We start from the raw sequence: 15,360 nt of genomic DNA, 5'->3' as shown, positions 1-15,360 counted from the left end.
GGCCTACCAACATTTTAAATCAAATGCTAAATAAAAATTTTTGTCCTCGTAAAAAAAATAAAACAATACAAAATAATACAAAAATAGAATAAACACTTACTTTTTTAACAAGAAGCTTCCTTTGTCGCAATTTATTTTTTATGCTTGGTTTTTTTTTAAATATTATTTTTGAAATGTATTTAGAGTTGAACTTGCCTAAGTCAAATCCAAAGCGAAAAATTGACTTAGATAAAATTCGACTTACAGATTGTTAATTAATTAAAAACAACATTTTGGCATGTAAAATAATTTCGACTTCGAAATTATTCGAGGTAGGCAAGGTCAACTTAAGTAGTTTAACTGTATTTAATTTTTATTTATAATGTATTTTATTTTAAGTCGATTGTAGGTGTGGTACCAACATTTTACATCAAAAGCTAAATAAACATTTCTGTCATACAAAAAATAAAATAATAGAATTTACATTTTAAGCAAGAAGAAGCCCCCTTTGTCAATCAGTATATTAATATATTGTAAAGAGAATCTGGAACACCTAATAGATGACTCTTTTCTTTCTATTTCGTTGATATCAGAACACAGATGATGAGGAGGCGGAGCTTAGTATTTACTGTGTCAGTTATCTGCCAAGAGCCATCAGACATTTTCAAAGATTTTTTAATAAGGTATGATCAGCTGTTTGATTTGTGTGTTAATAACTAATCATAGGATTCAATCTTGAGTAATCATGAGATACAGTTTTTTGTAATACATGACCACAAACTACTGTGTACTACTAGATTACAGTAACTGTACTACAAATTAAGCCACAATAGAAACAAAAGCTAAGGTTACTGAATCGTATACAGTAATAACAATTATAAGTCAATCATGACGTCAGCACTGCAACTTCCAATGTTATTTGTTAATTTCCCACCATCTAAGAATTTTTCAATTAGTGGACGCTTGGCTTGATTTTTTTTAGGTTTGTGTGCAGAAAAATTGAAAATTCAATTGTAATTCAAAATTACATTTGTACATCAAGCTTAATTAGATCCCAAAGAAAGTTACTTCAATTCAATATTAAGTAAGAACAATTAAGGAATTCATTGAATCAATAGACCCTCATAAACTCAACAAACTGAACATTTAATAGGAATATTCTAGACCTATTTTAAAGACTCAAGGAACAAAGTAAGATTTAGGCCTACAGCCTGGCAGGAGGCCGCCTAGGCCTCCTCTACTATTAGGCCCGGCCTAGCCTAGTTTTGTAATCATCGCACGATTTTAGCTGTCTGCATGCACCGACCAATGAGGTCAGTGACTGTGTTCTCTCTCAAATGCTGGAATGTTTATTTCTTTGATGAAAGTATATCAAAATAGCATTACAAACAAGTTCTTTCTAATACAACACAAATTACAATAATTATTCATCGTATCCATACTGTACTGCTGATGTGTAGTTAATTAAAAGCGTACTGCAGGACAAAATTCAGCATATGCTCAGCCAATTAAAAATATGCACAGTTATACTGATCATATCACTATAGCAACCGATGACTGCTACAACAGTTGGTTATCAAAAACTGAAGTTAAAAGACGGTGAAGCAACAATTAGTTGAGCATGCATCATACGCTGATGGAAAATTAGGTTTGATTTAATGCATTCAAAAATTTCCTTCAGGCCTCGTAGGCCCTTAGCAAATTTTTTTCAAGCATTAAATCCAACCTTTGTATAATAATTTTCCTATAGTGTACTATGCGGAGCTCTACTAATTGCTTATTATACTGTACATACATATCAGATTCAGATATTTTATTGTCAAAGTATATATAAATATCTATAAATTTATTGGTTGTATACAGATTATATTTATGATGAATGCAAACTAAAGCTAAGCTTAACTACTAAATCATTATACAGTGTATTCTTTTTATGATGATGAAATAATAAAATGCTTACCACTCCCCACCCCTTTTAAATATTTCCCTGTCTCCACCACTTTGAATCAGATTAATTAGGCAGATTTAAGTTTATTTTTTTTTAAGAAAAATTAAATATATACCAGAATAATCAATCTGACTCAGCGCATCTTATTCATTTAATGGATATGAATGTCTGGTGTATTTATAATGTTGTGAGCTTGTTAGTTTTTTTATACAGAAAAACACAAAGGAAATATACAGGAACTAAAAAATACAAAACAAACTTGCAATTATCAAAATTTATGAAAATCAAAGAGATAAGTTGATAGGCTGTACAAAAAAGCCCCAATAGATTGAAAAGTAAAATGTTTAACATCAATATGCAAGAAAATAACATGTATGTGTATGTGATTAAAATTTTCTACTTTGAAAAGCACCACAAAAAATAAAATCATTAGAGCAATAGTGTGTGCTTAAAATTTGATGAGAATTACAAATGAGATTGGCAGATTACAGTAGTATTGTTTTCATTTGTATATTTTAACAGTTTAATAACTTCAACTCTATAGATATCATTGTGTTGAATAATTAATATTTTAACAGTTTAAAAAAAACGTAACTTAGCTCTATATGGATATGATATTCAATAATCAAATATGTTAACAGGTTTATAACAATTATGCCAACTTAATATTTCGATATTATTGTATTCAATAATTGTTTTAAGTTTAAGATCCATAACTTAACTCTTTCTGGATGATATGAAATAATGGATATGTAGATATTACTACACTTATAAATTTGAATTGTTAAAAACACACAAGTGGAAGCAAATGGACTGTCAATATTTAATAATTGAATATTTTTACTGTTGTATTACCATAATTTGTTACTGCAAGTCTCCTTGGATGATATGAAATGATAGATAATCCCCATGGATAGTTGATTCCATCTTGTGGTTTATCAATTCTTTTAATGAAATTTCCATCATTACTGAAGAGCTGTAGTTTGTGTTGACTTGATATAATGATGTTGTCATCCTCATCAACTACTACTCCACATGGATACCTCACCTTACCATTCTCATCACCTGCTTCAACAAGGACTTTTATAAACCTTCCCTCATTATTAAATAATTGTAATCTACTGTTGCCATACTCCAATACAAGAAGGTGTCCTTGGTTTGTAAGAGTAACATCAATGACATAACTCATTTGACCTGCTTTTGTATCTTCTGACCCTATTGTTTCGATGGTCTTGCCATTATTCATGTCAAACATGTACACACAGCTATTGTCAAAATCTGCTACATACAAAACATTAGACATCTCATCCACATGAATACCTCGTGGTGTACTCTGTACTCCCTCACCAATTATTTTAATCACCTGACCATTCATATTGCATATTTTGATAGGTGTATTAATATTAAAATCAGTGAATGCTATGTTACCATTCTTCATTTTGTACATTCTGTGAACTCGCACACCTTGTAGTAGTGTAACCTTACCAATATATTCTCCTGATTGCTTGTACTTGAGCATTTCATTTGTTGCACATGAAACCAGTAAGGAGTCATCTTCACACTTAACTACATCTCTAATAAATGTTGCATTTATATGAATAGTATTTAATAATCTTCCCTCTTCTACTTTGATTATCATTGGTGATTGTTTAATTGGCTCATCACCAGCACTCACATCTAGTTTACAAACTCCTGGACTTGTGCATTTTCCTGTCACAAAATAATCTCCATTGTTATCTTCCTGAACTTGAGAGATGTTGGTTTCCCCTGTAGGATGTGTCCATGTTGCCTTCAGTTGATTTGCATATATTCCATGTTCATCTGTTTCGATTATTTTGACAATAATTGTCTGATCTGTGATCACAGATTCCTCTCCTTTTAAAGTTAAACAGTCTGCTGCCCTCAATTCTGTTACAGTCCCTATAGCACATTGTCTCAATGAAGCCATCTGCTGTTTGTTTATGAAGTAGTAAATTTCTCCATTATCATCTGGCTCTGTTTTTGGTAATTCATTGATTCTGTCCCTGAGTGCTGTAATTACTGTTTCACTTGACTGCATTGCAGTGCCTTCATCACTTTTCAATAATTGATTAAGAAAAGACAGTTTTGTATTTACATCAGATATTGTTGCTTTTAGTTCATCCATTTGTACATCATTCACTTTATTTTTTCTTCTGTAGATTTTCTCTAATTCATTTTTCATTTTGTCTCTATTCTCCTTAACTTTTTTAAATATTTCTTCAACATGATTGTCGATATCTCTCAAACTTGTATGTTTGCTTTGTTGTAATTTTGTAGCATTTTGTAAAACAGCTTTGAGACCATCTTCTAATTTTTTTATGAAGTGTTGGGCAGATTTTTCCAAGGCAGCTGAAGTTTCTTTAAATGCTTGGAATGCGTCTGAAAGGCTAATAAATTTGTGCTTTCCATCCCATGCATTGTGGTCCATAATTGTACAATTTACACAGATTGGAGTTTTACAATCTGTGCAGTAGAACTCCAAAGGTTTACCGTGATGTGAACACAGAGGTGGATGTAATGCAGACATGTGACAAGGTCTCGTTGATGGCACCTCCTCCATTAAATGCATCTTGTGATTTGCAAAGAGTCTATAATTTGTATGATGATCACTACAAGTAGAGCACAAGTACTGTCTGCAATCCTGGCAGTAGTATTTTACCTGTGCTTCCATTCTGCAAACACATTTCATCTGATCTTTTTCTGAAATTTGTTCAATAGTTTCTAATAAGTTATTTAGAAAGGTATTTGGTGGAAGCTCCTGTAGCCCACCCTCTGGAATGTGATATGATTTTGAGCAAGTCGGACAAGTCAGCTGACCCTTCACCTTAACCCAGTCTTCTAGACACTCCAAACAAAAGCTATGGAGGCAGGTGAGGGATTTAGGATTTTTAAGTCTCTTAAAGCAGATGGTACACTCTAAGACCTTCTCATCAACATTTTCCAAGAACTGATTCAACTCACTGGTAGCCACCTTTAAATAATATCCTGTGAATTTAAAAATAATGTTTAATAACTATTATAATTTGGACTATATAATAGAAATAAATACACAAACCTAATTGATAACCTAATTTGATTACTGTATTATTTTCAAGCTGACGTGACCCACGCGATCTACAAATTATCCCCAACGACAGAAACGCGTCTGGGAAATCCATGTATTACAAACGCGTCAGGGAAAGCGATCGTCTAATTATCGTGCCTCATGAATATTAATAAGCTAGTCGGAATATGTCCCAGACGGATCTATACGCGTTTGTGCTGTTGAACGCATTTGCCATTGTTTCTATTGTTTTGGATGACAAACGCGTCTGTGTCGTTAGACCAGGCCCCGGTTGAACTACCGTTTTTGTACAATTTAAAATACTGAACAAGTTTTACTTTGAAATGAACCAAGTTCAAAGTTTAAAGGCTGCATAGTCCTAATAGTTAAATTAAGTGGTAAATGATGATAATGGCAGCACATGCATGGAGGCCTAATTGCCGTTTGCTCTGTCGGAAAGACCGATCTTTGTTAAATAGCAGCCTACCTGCTGAGAAGCTGACGACAAACGAAAAAACATTTTTATCAACTCCCTGCACACATATCACATGGGAACACAAATGGACGCCAGTATTCGCGAAACATCATTCAATAAACTATAGAGAAAATAGAACATCTATTTTCTCTATTATTAAACGTAGGCATCAATATATATTATTATTATATACAGCAACTAGGACTATGGAACTACTGTACAATTAATATTGGGTACCTCGTGTGTGTGGATGTGATTAGTCCAACAGAGTACGCAACATCACGTGACAAATGTCACTGACTGTGTCGCCGTTGTTGATTGGAGGAAACTTTCCTCCGCGGTCTATATAAATTCGCTTTGAGCGCCGCTCTCTGACAGAAGTGGGTCAGTTGAGATGCTAATAATAGGACGTTCGATGGAGTGCCTGGATGCCAGTTTAAAGTATGGCCTTGTCTGCTTGCCGGACGGCGACTTCTGTAAAAGTTTAATTTTTTTAATCTTGCATAAATCTTGTTTTGTATTTTATATATTTTTATTGGTTAGGCTTATTGTTATTTTATGTGTGGAAGCTGTTTATTGGCTTATGTTAAATAAAAATAATGTTGAGTGTTAAAGGCCTATGTTAATGTCAAAATATAAATAAAACATACAAGTGAATGTACGTGTACCGTTGTATTTCATTAATAGGCCTAATTAGGTGCTAATTCTTAACTGACCCAAAAAGTATACAGAAAACACTATTCAATTCTTATATTCGGACATTTATTTATCCATCGACAAAAAATACAAATGCTGTATACACATGCTACAGGCCGCTTTAAATACATAGTCTAGGATTCGGGGCTAGATTCTGATAGATAAAAGTTAAACTAGGATAGTAAAAACTATCCCCCGCCGGACACCATCCCGATATTTCTGAGGTTTCGGGGTATTGAAAGACATATCCTATTCTTTTAAAACATCTTGTCTTGGGTGATACTTCCTCCTGTGCGAAGTTACCTCTGCATTGCTACTAAATGTGTATGCCGGACAAAACCGACATCGACCTATAGGTGAAGTCATTGCCTTGTCGGTTGTATCCCAAGATGGTTGGTCCATGACCTTGTGAAACGTCATGTGAGATGATGAGAGATGATGTTTACATCCCAGGAGATGGCCGATTCAAATATAACTGGATCAAAGTGCAAGGTGAACGGCGAAACCTTGGTTAGGCCAGAATTATGTAGAATCAGACTTACAGCTATTTTTAATCAAATAGAAATGCGCAGTACCCCGGATCGACAACAAGTCAATACAGAGCCCTAAAAGAAGCTGTGAATGGTAAATGCCGCTACCATCATTTTATACTGAACAGCGGGCAGACTAGCAGGCAATAGGCCAACAAGATAGAATCTGTTTCATTGTATATAAGTTAAGTTGAAGGAAATGAAATAAATATTTACACTGTTTTAATATTTGCCTCGTGATTTTATTTAAGTTATCGATGCATATTCCCGATGATTTATTTAGGCCCATTAAATACAAGTATTGTATACAATTTATAGTGTACATGGATACAAATGATATACGAGGCCTACCCTATTCTTCCTCTAGATACATTTGGCTACATCAGAAAATACGATACGCATGGGGCGATACAAAAATCTTTATTGAATAGGCCTAGTGAATATATCAACATGGTGGGTGTTGATGCATTCACTATAGGCCTACATAAAAACATTAAAATAGGAAACAGTGATATACTAGAATACCATTGCTGGATGATGGTTTAACCATTTTTAAAACATAATATAATAATAATACAAACATGTATTAAATTCATATAGCATACACAGTAAAACAAACAATGCCATAGCATACGTTGTTCTACGTGCGATATCACATGATCGCCACAACGAACTTCTTCAACTGCGGCTGATCCAGGTCAGTGTTTACATGCTGTTTGTGCGGGCTGTGCAGGCATGTGAGAATTGGAAAGTTGGGCAAAAGGTACTTGTTTTGATAGGTCAATTCGAACATCGCACAATAATCTGGGTAGGAAGGTTACTGGCGATTGCTTTCTCTTCTATAAAACCTACAGGTAATGGTAGGGCCTAGCCTACTAAAAATACAAGAAACATTGGGGTTTCCCCAACAAAAAAAATACTTAAGTTTAGGCCTTTATTATAAACATTTCTTCGTGAACTGTCACCTAGCGTAGGCTAGCATTTTACTACCGGGCTACTGCTATTATAAATATAGGCCTAGGCCTACATAGCCTAGGTACGGTAGGGACACTGAACAAGTTTTGAAGTTGTTTAAATCACGATCAAATCCCAAATTCCGCTGAACGCGTTTAACATTTGCCATTCACGAGCAGTCAGCCATATGAAAAGGGGAGGAGTTAACTTCCAAACGGAATAAACGGCTCGAACGACAAGCTTTCAAACGGCATTTCACAGACGCGTTTGGGAGCTTGTCACAGTCAGCCATATGAAAAGGGGAGGAGTTAACTTCCAAACGGAATAAACGGCTCGAACGACAAGCTTCCAAACGGAATTTCACAGACGCGTTTGGGAGCTTGTCATATAACAATAGTAAACGTGTTTGACCCGTTTCTGTCGTTGGGGATAATTTGTAGATCACGCCTGAGCATTTCAGTCATTTGTGTGAGAGAAAGTTCATTGGGGTGTTATACTCACCTCAATAGCGAGAGTGCGCATTTTTTATACAATTGAAAATAAAGAACTTTTTTTGAAGGGTTAACTCTAGATAAAATTATAATTTTCCTATTTGAGCATTGTTATTTATCTGTTTTTTACTTATATTTATATAATATAAAATTTAATATTATATAGGAAAATTTGTCTACTTTATTAGATCTGTGTGCTTGTGTGGTAATTCTTAGCCCTTGTGCTGAGATAAGAATGATGGATGTTAATTTAATTGAAAGAAACCATATTGTATTAATACATTACCCTTTCCATTTAGCTTATCAAGAGCTGATTTGTATTCAGCTTCATCGATTTCTGTCATCCAGTTATCCAAAAACACTTTCTGTAGCTCTTCTGGTATCAATATATTTGCAAAATCTTTAGTAAGTTGCCCACTTGCATGGATTTCCCATAGATTTGTCAGAGCTTTTGAGCTACACACAGAAAGGTAAAATATTATAGATCCATCTTTTGCATATTGCATTTCTATTTCTATTTTTGAAAGGACATCTGATAATTTTTCCAACATCTTGTCATCCATATTCTCGGATAATTTTAAAAGGCGTTGAACAACAATAGTACGGGAATCTTCATATGTTTGGTTTCCTGATGGCTTCATACAGACTTTTAATTTTAATTCTATGGAAAAATAAATGCATAATTTTAAATTGCAAAAATGTAAAAATATTATGGCTTTTTAATTAAATTAATTAATCAATCAATCAATCATAAGATGTATAACTGCTCCGCCGCTTATAAAAAAAATCTAATGAAGCAATATTTTATTGGATATTTAACTTATTGGCTTCCTTCCAGCCAAGTAATTTTGGAACCACAATATCTCATTTCCTTTTGGTCCATAGTTTTCAATTTTTCTAGAAGCATGTGGCTGTCATGTTGCAGTCATTAATAGATTCTAGAAGCCAATCACCTATTACACGGCATTATACAGGCATGGACACATTCACTAATGTATTTTACTGGCATATATATGCTGTGTGTGTCCACTGGTACATATCCACCCATGGATCCACTGATACTAGAGGACAGGAAGTGATAACTGCATCCAACACACTGGACAGGAAGTGATAACTGCATCCAACACACTGGGCAAGGCTATCAGGTTGGTTTATTGAAAGACCTCTCTTTTTCAGTTGTTATTGTGAAAGCGTAGTCCAAGAGCTTAGGTCTTAAATATAGGCAGACCCAGAAATTTCTAAATTTTTCAGGATCGGTTAAGAATTATGAGTAGAATAACATACTAAAAGGCCATAAAATTCTCTCTGAAAAATTCTTATATGTTATCATAACTTTGCAACCAGACAAGATTGAAGCACTAATAAAGTGTCTAAACATATGTTTTAAGGTACATGTACAAGGAATCCAATAGAACCATTATCTGCGGAGCCCAAATCTTATAAGTACCCCGAACCAAGATGGTGTCCAAAATGACCACCATTTTTTTATGTTTCCAACCAGGTTGGAAGCACAAGTGAAATGTCTAAACATGTGTTTTAAGGTACAGTTAACAATAAAATGATTATCAGGATGGTCAAAATCTTATAAGTACTCCAAAATTTTTTTAATGTTATCATGACTCTGCAACCAGAAATTTGAAAAAGCCAATCGAAGTTTCAAACATATTTTTATGCCTTCTTTAACATAAAATGTAATTTTTAGATTAGACAATTTAGATATGCAAAATATAAATCAGTCATTACATTCATAATCTGTTACAGTATTTTTATCATTGATGTCCACCTATGTTGGCACAATGTTGTTGCATCATCATTGACATATGTTGGTAAAGTCAGTGTAAAGTCTTTTGTACACCGACCTTGGCATTGCTTTAATATTCTCTTTGTGTTCTTAAGAACAATATTTTTTTCCATTTTATCCTGGACATGTATATTTCATTTGCTTCTTCTGATATTATTTTGTGATTTCCTACAAACACCACTTAATCTACTTTTAAAAATTATTTTGTCTAATTACACAGTACGCAGTCTATTAGTGTTTCAGGAAAGTTAGTACCTGAAGTAAAGACAACCTGTTTTACACATAGGGCTCTTTCATTACATGTGTGCAATGGAGTTTTCCAAACTCTGTATTGCACACAGTTTCATTTTTTTTTTTTTCATTTTATTTGGAAAAATAATAATAATATCTGTACTTCAGTGTACTGCATTAATGTGCTGCAGAAGTACAAATACAGTATTAAATGATCATATGAAATAACAAAACATCGTAGAATTGAACATATTTTGCATACATACTGCTTGAATATTTTGCTGTTGCTGTATTCCGAGGTCACTCGGGCATCGTAACAACCAACCGACTGCACACCTTTTCAGGTCCCACAAAACTATGACACTCCATAACGCATGTAAGTACACCCCTAGTTCTGTTTCCTTGTAAATCTACTAATTTACATTAGAAATTCAAAATTGGGACCAGTTTGCACAACGCTTCGTTTTGGTTCTTTTGGGAAATTATCATTCTTAGTGTCTTAAATGCTTGATATATTATTCTATCATATGCTTGATTGCAAAATTACATTTACAGATTACATTAGAAATTTTAAATGGCAGCCCTTTTGACACGCCATTTAAGTTTTGTAGTGTTTATAAGCTAATGGTTTTATTCAATTTCTGTAGCTTAGTTTTGGGATACTTATAAGAATTGGACACTTCAGATAATAATTGTATTGTATTCCTTATACCTTAAAACATATGTTTGGACACTTCATTTGTGCTTCCAACTTTCCTGGTTGCAAAGTTAAGATAAAATTTTAAAATGGCAGCCATCTCAACTGCATAAATGACATCTGATATAGTTGATGTAATAAATAGATATACCTACTTGCTCCATCTAATGCACGCAGCAACTTTTCATACACATTATCTTCCCAACCATTTGCTGGAGTTAACACATTAAGACATGTTGGTATCTTAGCATCTTTTGATATCCTCACAGGAATAAGTTTCCCCTCATCGATATTATTGTTCTGCAACATTTCTTGAACAACTGTTTGTGCCAGATAATTTGGACTGCCAGTTGATGATGATGCAGTAAACCCAACCACCACTATTTTGCAAAAACTCACTGGTTCAACCAAATTCTCAAGTTGGTATCTTCCAGGAATCCAATCATTTCTGCTAATACACTGTATGCCTGGTCTCTTTTTCTGCAACTCAAGTATTGTTGTATTCTCCCACTCAGCATTATCACTTATTATATAAATGTCTGCATTGAAGAAAATAAATTTAAGAAATTTTCTTTTATACCAATTTATTTCAGTATGCAACCAAAAGCAAAGGTTTACCATAATAAATCATATATCTTTAACTGTAAGCCACCATGTGCCACCACAGTGCATTCCCTTCCCACCCAACCCCGGTCCACCCACAGGTAAACCTCTTTGATATTTAGTCATTCCCATATTCATATGGAATTATAGATATTTGACTGCATAGGGATAAAGGTTAAACATTTTTATTGTCAATAATGATTTTTATAAGTCAATCGTAACGTCATCACTACAACTCACAATGTTATTTGCCTATCCCACCCAGTCCAATAATTTCTCAATAGTGGACGCTTAGCTTGATTTAGGTTCATGTGCAAAAAAAAATACTTATTTTTTCGTCAACGCAAAGATATTGCGCACCGCGATAAAAATTGAGTTGTAATTGAAAACTCCTTTCGTAAAACAAGGAGGTTAATTAGTACCTGAAGAAAGTTACTTCAAATTCAAATCAGAATCAATGAAAATAGGAATATTCTAGAACTATTTTGAAGACTCAAGGAATGAAACTATGTGTAGGCATAGGCCTATGGCCAGACAGGCCTCATAGTACTAGGCTAGTGCTAGGCCTGCCTGTAGCCCTAGCGTAGTTATGAAATTGCACGATTTTTACCTGTCTGCACTGACCAAACAGTCAGTGAATGTATTCTCTCTCGAATGCTTTAAGAAATGCTTATTTCAAAATAGCATTACAAACAAGTTCTTCTGACACAATTCAAATTACAATAGAATAGTAATTTATCATATCCGTACTGTCAGTACTGCTGATGTGTAATTAACGCGTATTGCATCAGCACAAATCAGCATATGCACAGCTAAATGTAAATATGAACCAAATACGCACACAGTATACTGATCATATCACTATAGTTACCAATGACTGCAACAGTTGGTTGTCAAATCCAAAGCAAGTTGCCTTGTCAAAACTAACATTAAAAGACTGCGATTGACTTATAAAGCAATTGGTAGAGCATGCATTGTACACTAGCGGAAAATTATCATACTTAGGTTAAATTTAATGCATTCAAATATTTCCTTCTGGCCTTGTAGGCCCTCAGGAAATTTTTTAAAGCATTAAATCTAACCTTCATATAATAATTTTCTTATAGTGTACTATGCGGAGCTCTACTAATTGCTTAATAATAAATAACAATTATTTTGGATAAAGGTAATTAAACATTAAATTATCAGTTTTTGTACCGTATCGACAGACTGATGATACTGCCATATTTTGACAACAGACAGCCTCTTTGACTTGTTTGTTTACTGTGTGTGAGTCACCACATCAGACTTAAAGATTCCTAGTATAATGTGAAATAAGATACACAAAAATGAATAATCAAGCAAAACAGATAATTATATCTGCAAATATATTATAATGTATTAAAGAAGTATTGTGTTTTAAAGAAAGGAATATCGAGCAAACAATTTCTTCTTTTGGGGATAATAAAGTGATTCTGATTCTACATCCAGCTCTTATATATATATTGTATATATATATATATATATATACACACACGCTGGAGTACGATCAAAATTGTTAACTAAATGCACTGATGCCTCCTAAAAGAAAGCAAAAAACTTCAGACAGACCTGAGCCTTAGGGAAGGCCTAACCCAGCGGAATGTGAATCCGCTGCTGAAACGGGAACGTCACCTGACGATACGTCACAAGACCGCTAGCGCGAGATTCAAACAATGAATAAGCGGCTTGACTGCAAGCTCGACACAGTCTTACAAAACCACTCGTCAATAATGACACGCCTTCAACGAGTTGAATCGAGATTAAACAAGCTGGAACAGGATAATAATGACCTAAAATCTTCAGTTGCTTTCGCTCAGGATGCTGCTACTGAAAACAAAAAAGAAATCAAAAAGGTTTGTGGCTTAGTAGACACACTAAGGGAAACAATAAACACAGATCAAACAACGCTAACTGAAATCAAGGAAAACATATTACGAATCGAAAAATACTCACGATCATTCAATAAATACATACACAAAAGAGACATAAATGCACATAACATGGAACGCTACAAAGAACAAATAACTCAACAAACTTGGGATACCGTACTGAATAGATGTGTATAAGAGACAGCATTTTCAATTATAAAATATGATGAATTGATGAGTATCTGGGACTATAGAATTCATATTGAGCTCGTGTATTTGTAGAGCAAGAAAAAAATTTCAATTGTCTCATTTTCAATTATACAATTTAATGAATGAGTAACTGGGAATATAACATTTATATTAAGCTTGTGTTGAAATTAATGTCAAGGTTCAGGTTTGCTAACATATGAAACTATCACTTGTTTTTTCCATGTATGCTGACAAATACCCACATGCATATAAATCCCCCAATTACACACCCTTTACTATGTGGTACAATAGATGTGCTTTTACAAACTATTGCCATTCTTGCATTAAATCATTGGTGATACAAATTAATGCAACACACATCCACACACACCCACTAGAAGATTGGCATCCCCTCCCACGCACATATCTGCTGTATCTAAATAAAACCATAATATTTCAATACCCACAGCCTCAACCATGTATTATTTCAAGTCTGAATTCTATTTGCTGCATTTAAAGCTGCTCCATCCTTTAATTTTTTATTGCCTCATACCAACTATGGTGATTACTGAGAGTTTTGGCATGCCTGGTATGCACCATTCCATGTGTTCCCCAAAATGCACAAAAATGTATTTGATTTAAAAAATTGAAGAATGTCATGTCAAATTATTTAAGTCTGAGAATGAAAAATCCTGGGCAAGTGTTGTTATATCATTGATTTTTTCTTGTCGCAGTCCCAACCATGGTGGGGCCGAGGTGGTGGTATTTGCCGTTCTATCCTATTTAAAACTGAACATCAGCAATACTTTTAATTAAAACTCAAAGTTCAGCTTCAACTGTTATAAGACTGATGTGGGTGTGGCCCTTCTAGTACTTGGCCCCTAGCTACTGGGGTGGATATGAGCCTGTTGCAAATGCACTTCCCCTGGATTCACTTTCATAACTCTCCTTGTGCAAATGACAAAGATGGCGGTGGAATTGCTGTTGGATTTTGACTTGTGCTTATCTTATATAATCTAGTGCTTATCTTATATAATCTAGCAACATTTTCTAAATTTGAGGAATATATTAATATGCTGGGACTTCCTCAATGGTACTATACTCATACTATAATTTGATTCAGTATTTACAATTATTTCTGAATGATTAGGTTATTCATTGGCTAAAAAACATAGATGAATAAAATATTTACCTTAAATTCTTGGGTGTTTCAGTGGAGTAAAACAGTTTTGTGAAGTGTCTCCAATCAGGAAATTGGTGTTTAAATGGTTTACAGTACTTTTAGTCATGTGACCTAGTATGGGCTAATTTCTTTGTGTATGCTATCAACCATGACTTTGTGAAAATAGAGGCTGAGAACTATTCAATGATAGTGAATTGTTATACATTGCAAAGTCAACACTCATTTTCATTGTCATAGCTGGATCCAATCCATACGCTTTCATTAAATCTATTCAACTAAAAAAAAAGACCGCAATGTAAATAAGTCTTTGGACCAACTTACTTGGTATTAGGTAGATTTGTGTTTTTGACACCAAAAATCTACCAACTCCCTCAGATCTTATTCTCAATATTCCCTCACATTCTCTTCATGCCTTCTCTACTGTCTTGTGTCCTATTCTCTTTCTTCTTTTCACTCTTTTCCTTCCATCTTTTATTCTCCTTTCTTTTCAACCCATCTTTTTTCTTTCCATCTTCTCTCCTACTCTAAACACATTATGAATCTATAGTCTTTCCAATCCATCTCCTCCTGATCATCTTCCTGCCCATCTTTCCCCTCCATCTCCTTTTTCTATTCCTTATCCTCAATTAT

General features: G+C 34.1%; 1 protein-coding gene across 2 annotated transcripts; it reads right to left on the bottom strand.

Moving 5' to 3' along the window:
* Window positions 1-226: 226 nt before the first annotated feature.
* LOC117102137 (tripartite motif-containing protein 2-like) lies at window positions 227-14,834 on the bottom strand. Of its 2 annotated transcripts, XM_033242338.1 has the most exons (5): window positions 14,740-14,834; window positions 12,667-12,767; window positions 11,022-11,405; window positions 8,424-8,798; window positions 227-4,933 (listed from the first exon to the last, which is right to left on the bottom strand). In XM_033242338.1, exons 2-5 carry the CDS (start codon window positions 12,692-12,694, stop codon window positions 2,751-2,753), a joined length of 2,970 nt encoding a protein of 989 aa, XP_033098229.1. In that variant the 5' UTR covers window positions 12,695-12,767; window positions 14,740-14,834; the 3' UTR covers window positions 227-2,750. The 2 variants fall into 2 exon arrangements, with proteins under 2 accessions (XP_033098229.1, XP_033098230.1); XM_033242339.1 differs by lacking the exon at window positions 12,667-12,767 and having other exon boundaries at window positions 14,740-14,803.
* Window positions 14,835-15,360: the final 526 nt, after the last annotated feature.

The sequence above is a fragment of the Anneissia japonica genome, unplaced genomic scaffold (genome assembly GCF_011630105.1).
Source record: "Anneissia japonica isolate Jap-2015-1 unplaced genomic scaffold, ASM1163010v1 scaffold9424_len84393_cov125, whole genome shotgun sequence".
NCBI classification, from domain to species: Eukaryota; Metazoa; Echinodermata; class Crinoidea; order Comatulida; family Comatulidae; genus Anneissia; species Anneissia japonica.
Note: the sequence above shows the minus strand (reverse complement) of the source record. Positions and strands in the feature narration are given on the sequence as shown.

Bases quoted from the DNA above. Each gene is read 5' to 3' on its own strand.
- LOC117102137 (XM_033242338.1), bottom strand. From the start codon at position 12,694: ATGGCAGTATCATCAGTCTGTCGATACG. The intron at 8,799-11,021 runs GTAGGTATATCT...ATTTTTCCATAG, and splicing joins GCGTGCATTAGATGGAGCAA to AATTAAAATTAAAAGTCTGT. The intron at 4,934-8,423 runs GTAATGTATTAA...TTAAATTCACAG, and splicing joins TGATAAGCTAAATGGAAAGG to GATATTATTTAAAGGTGGCT.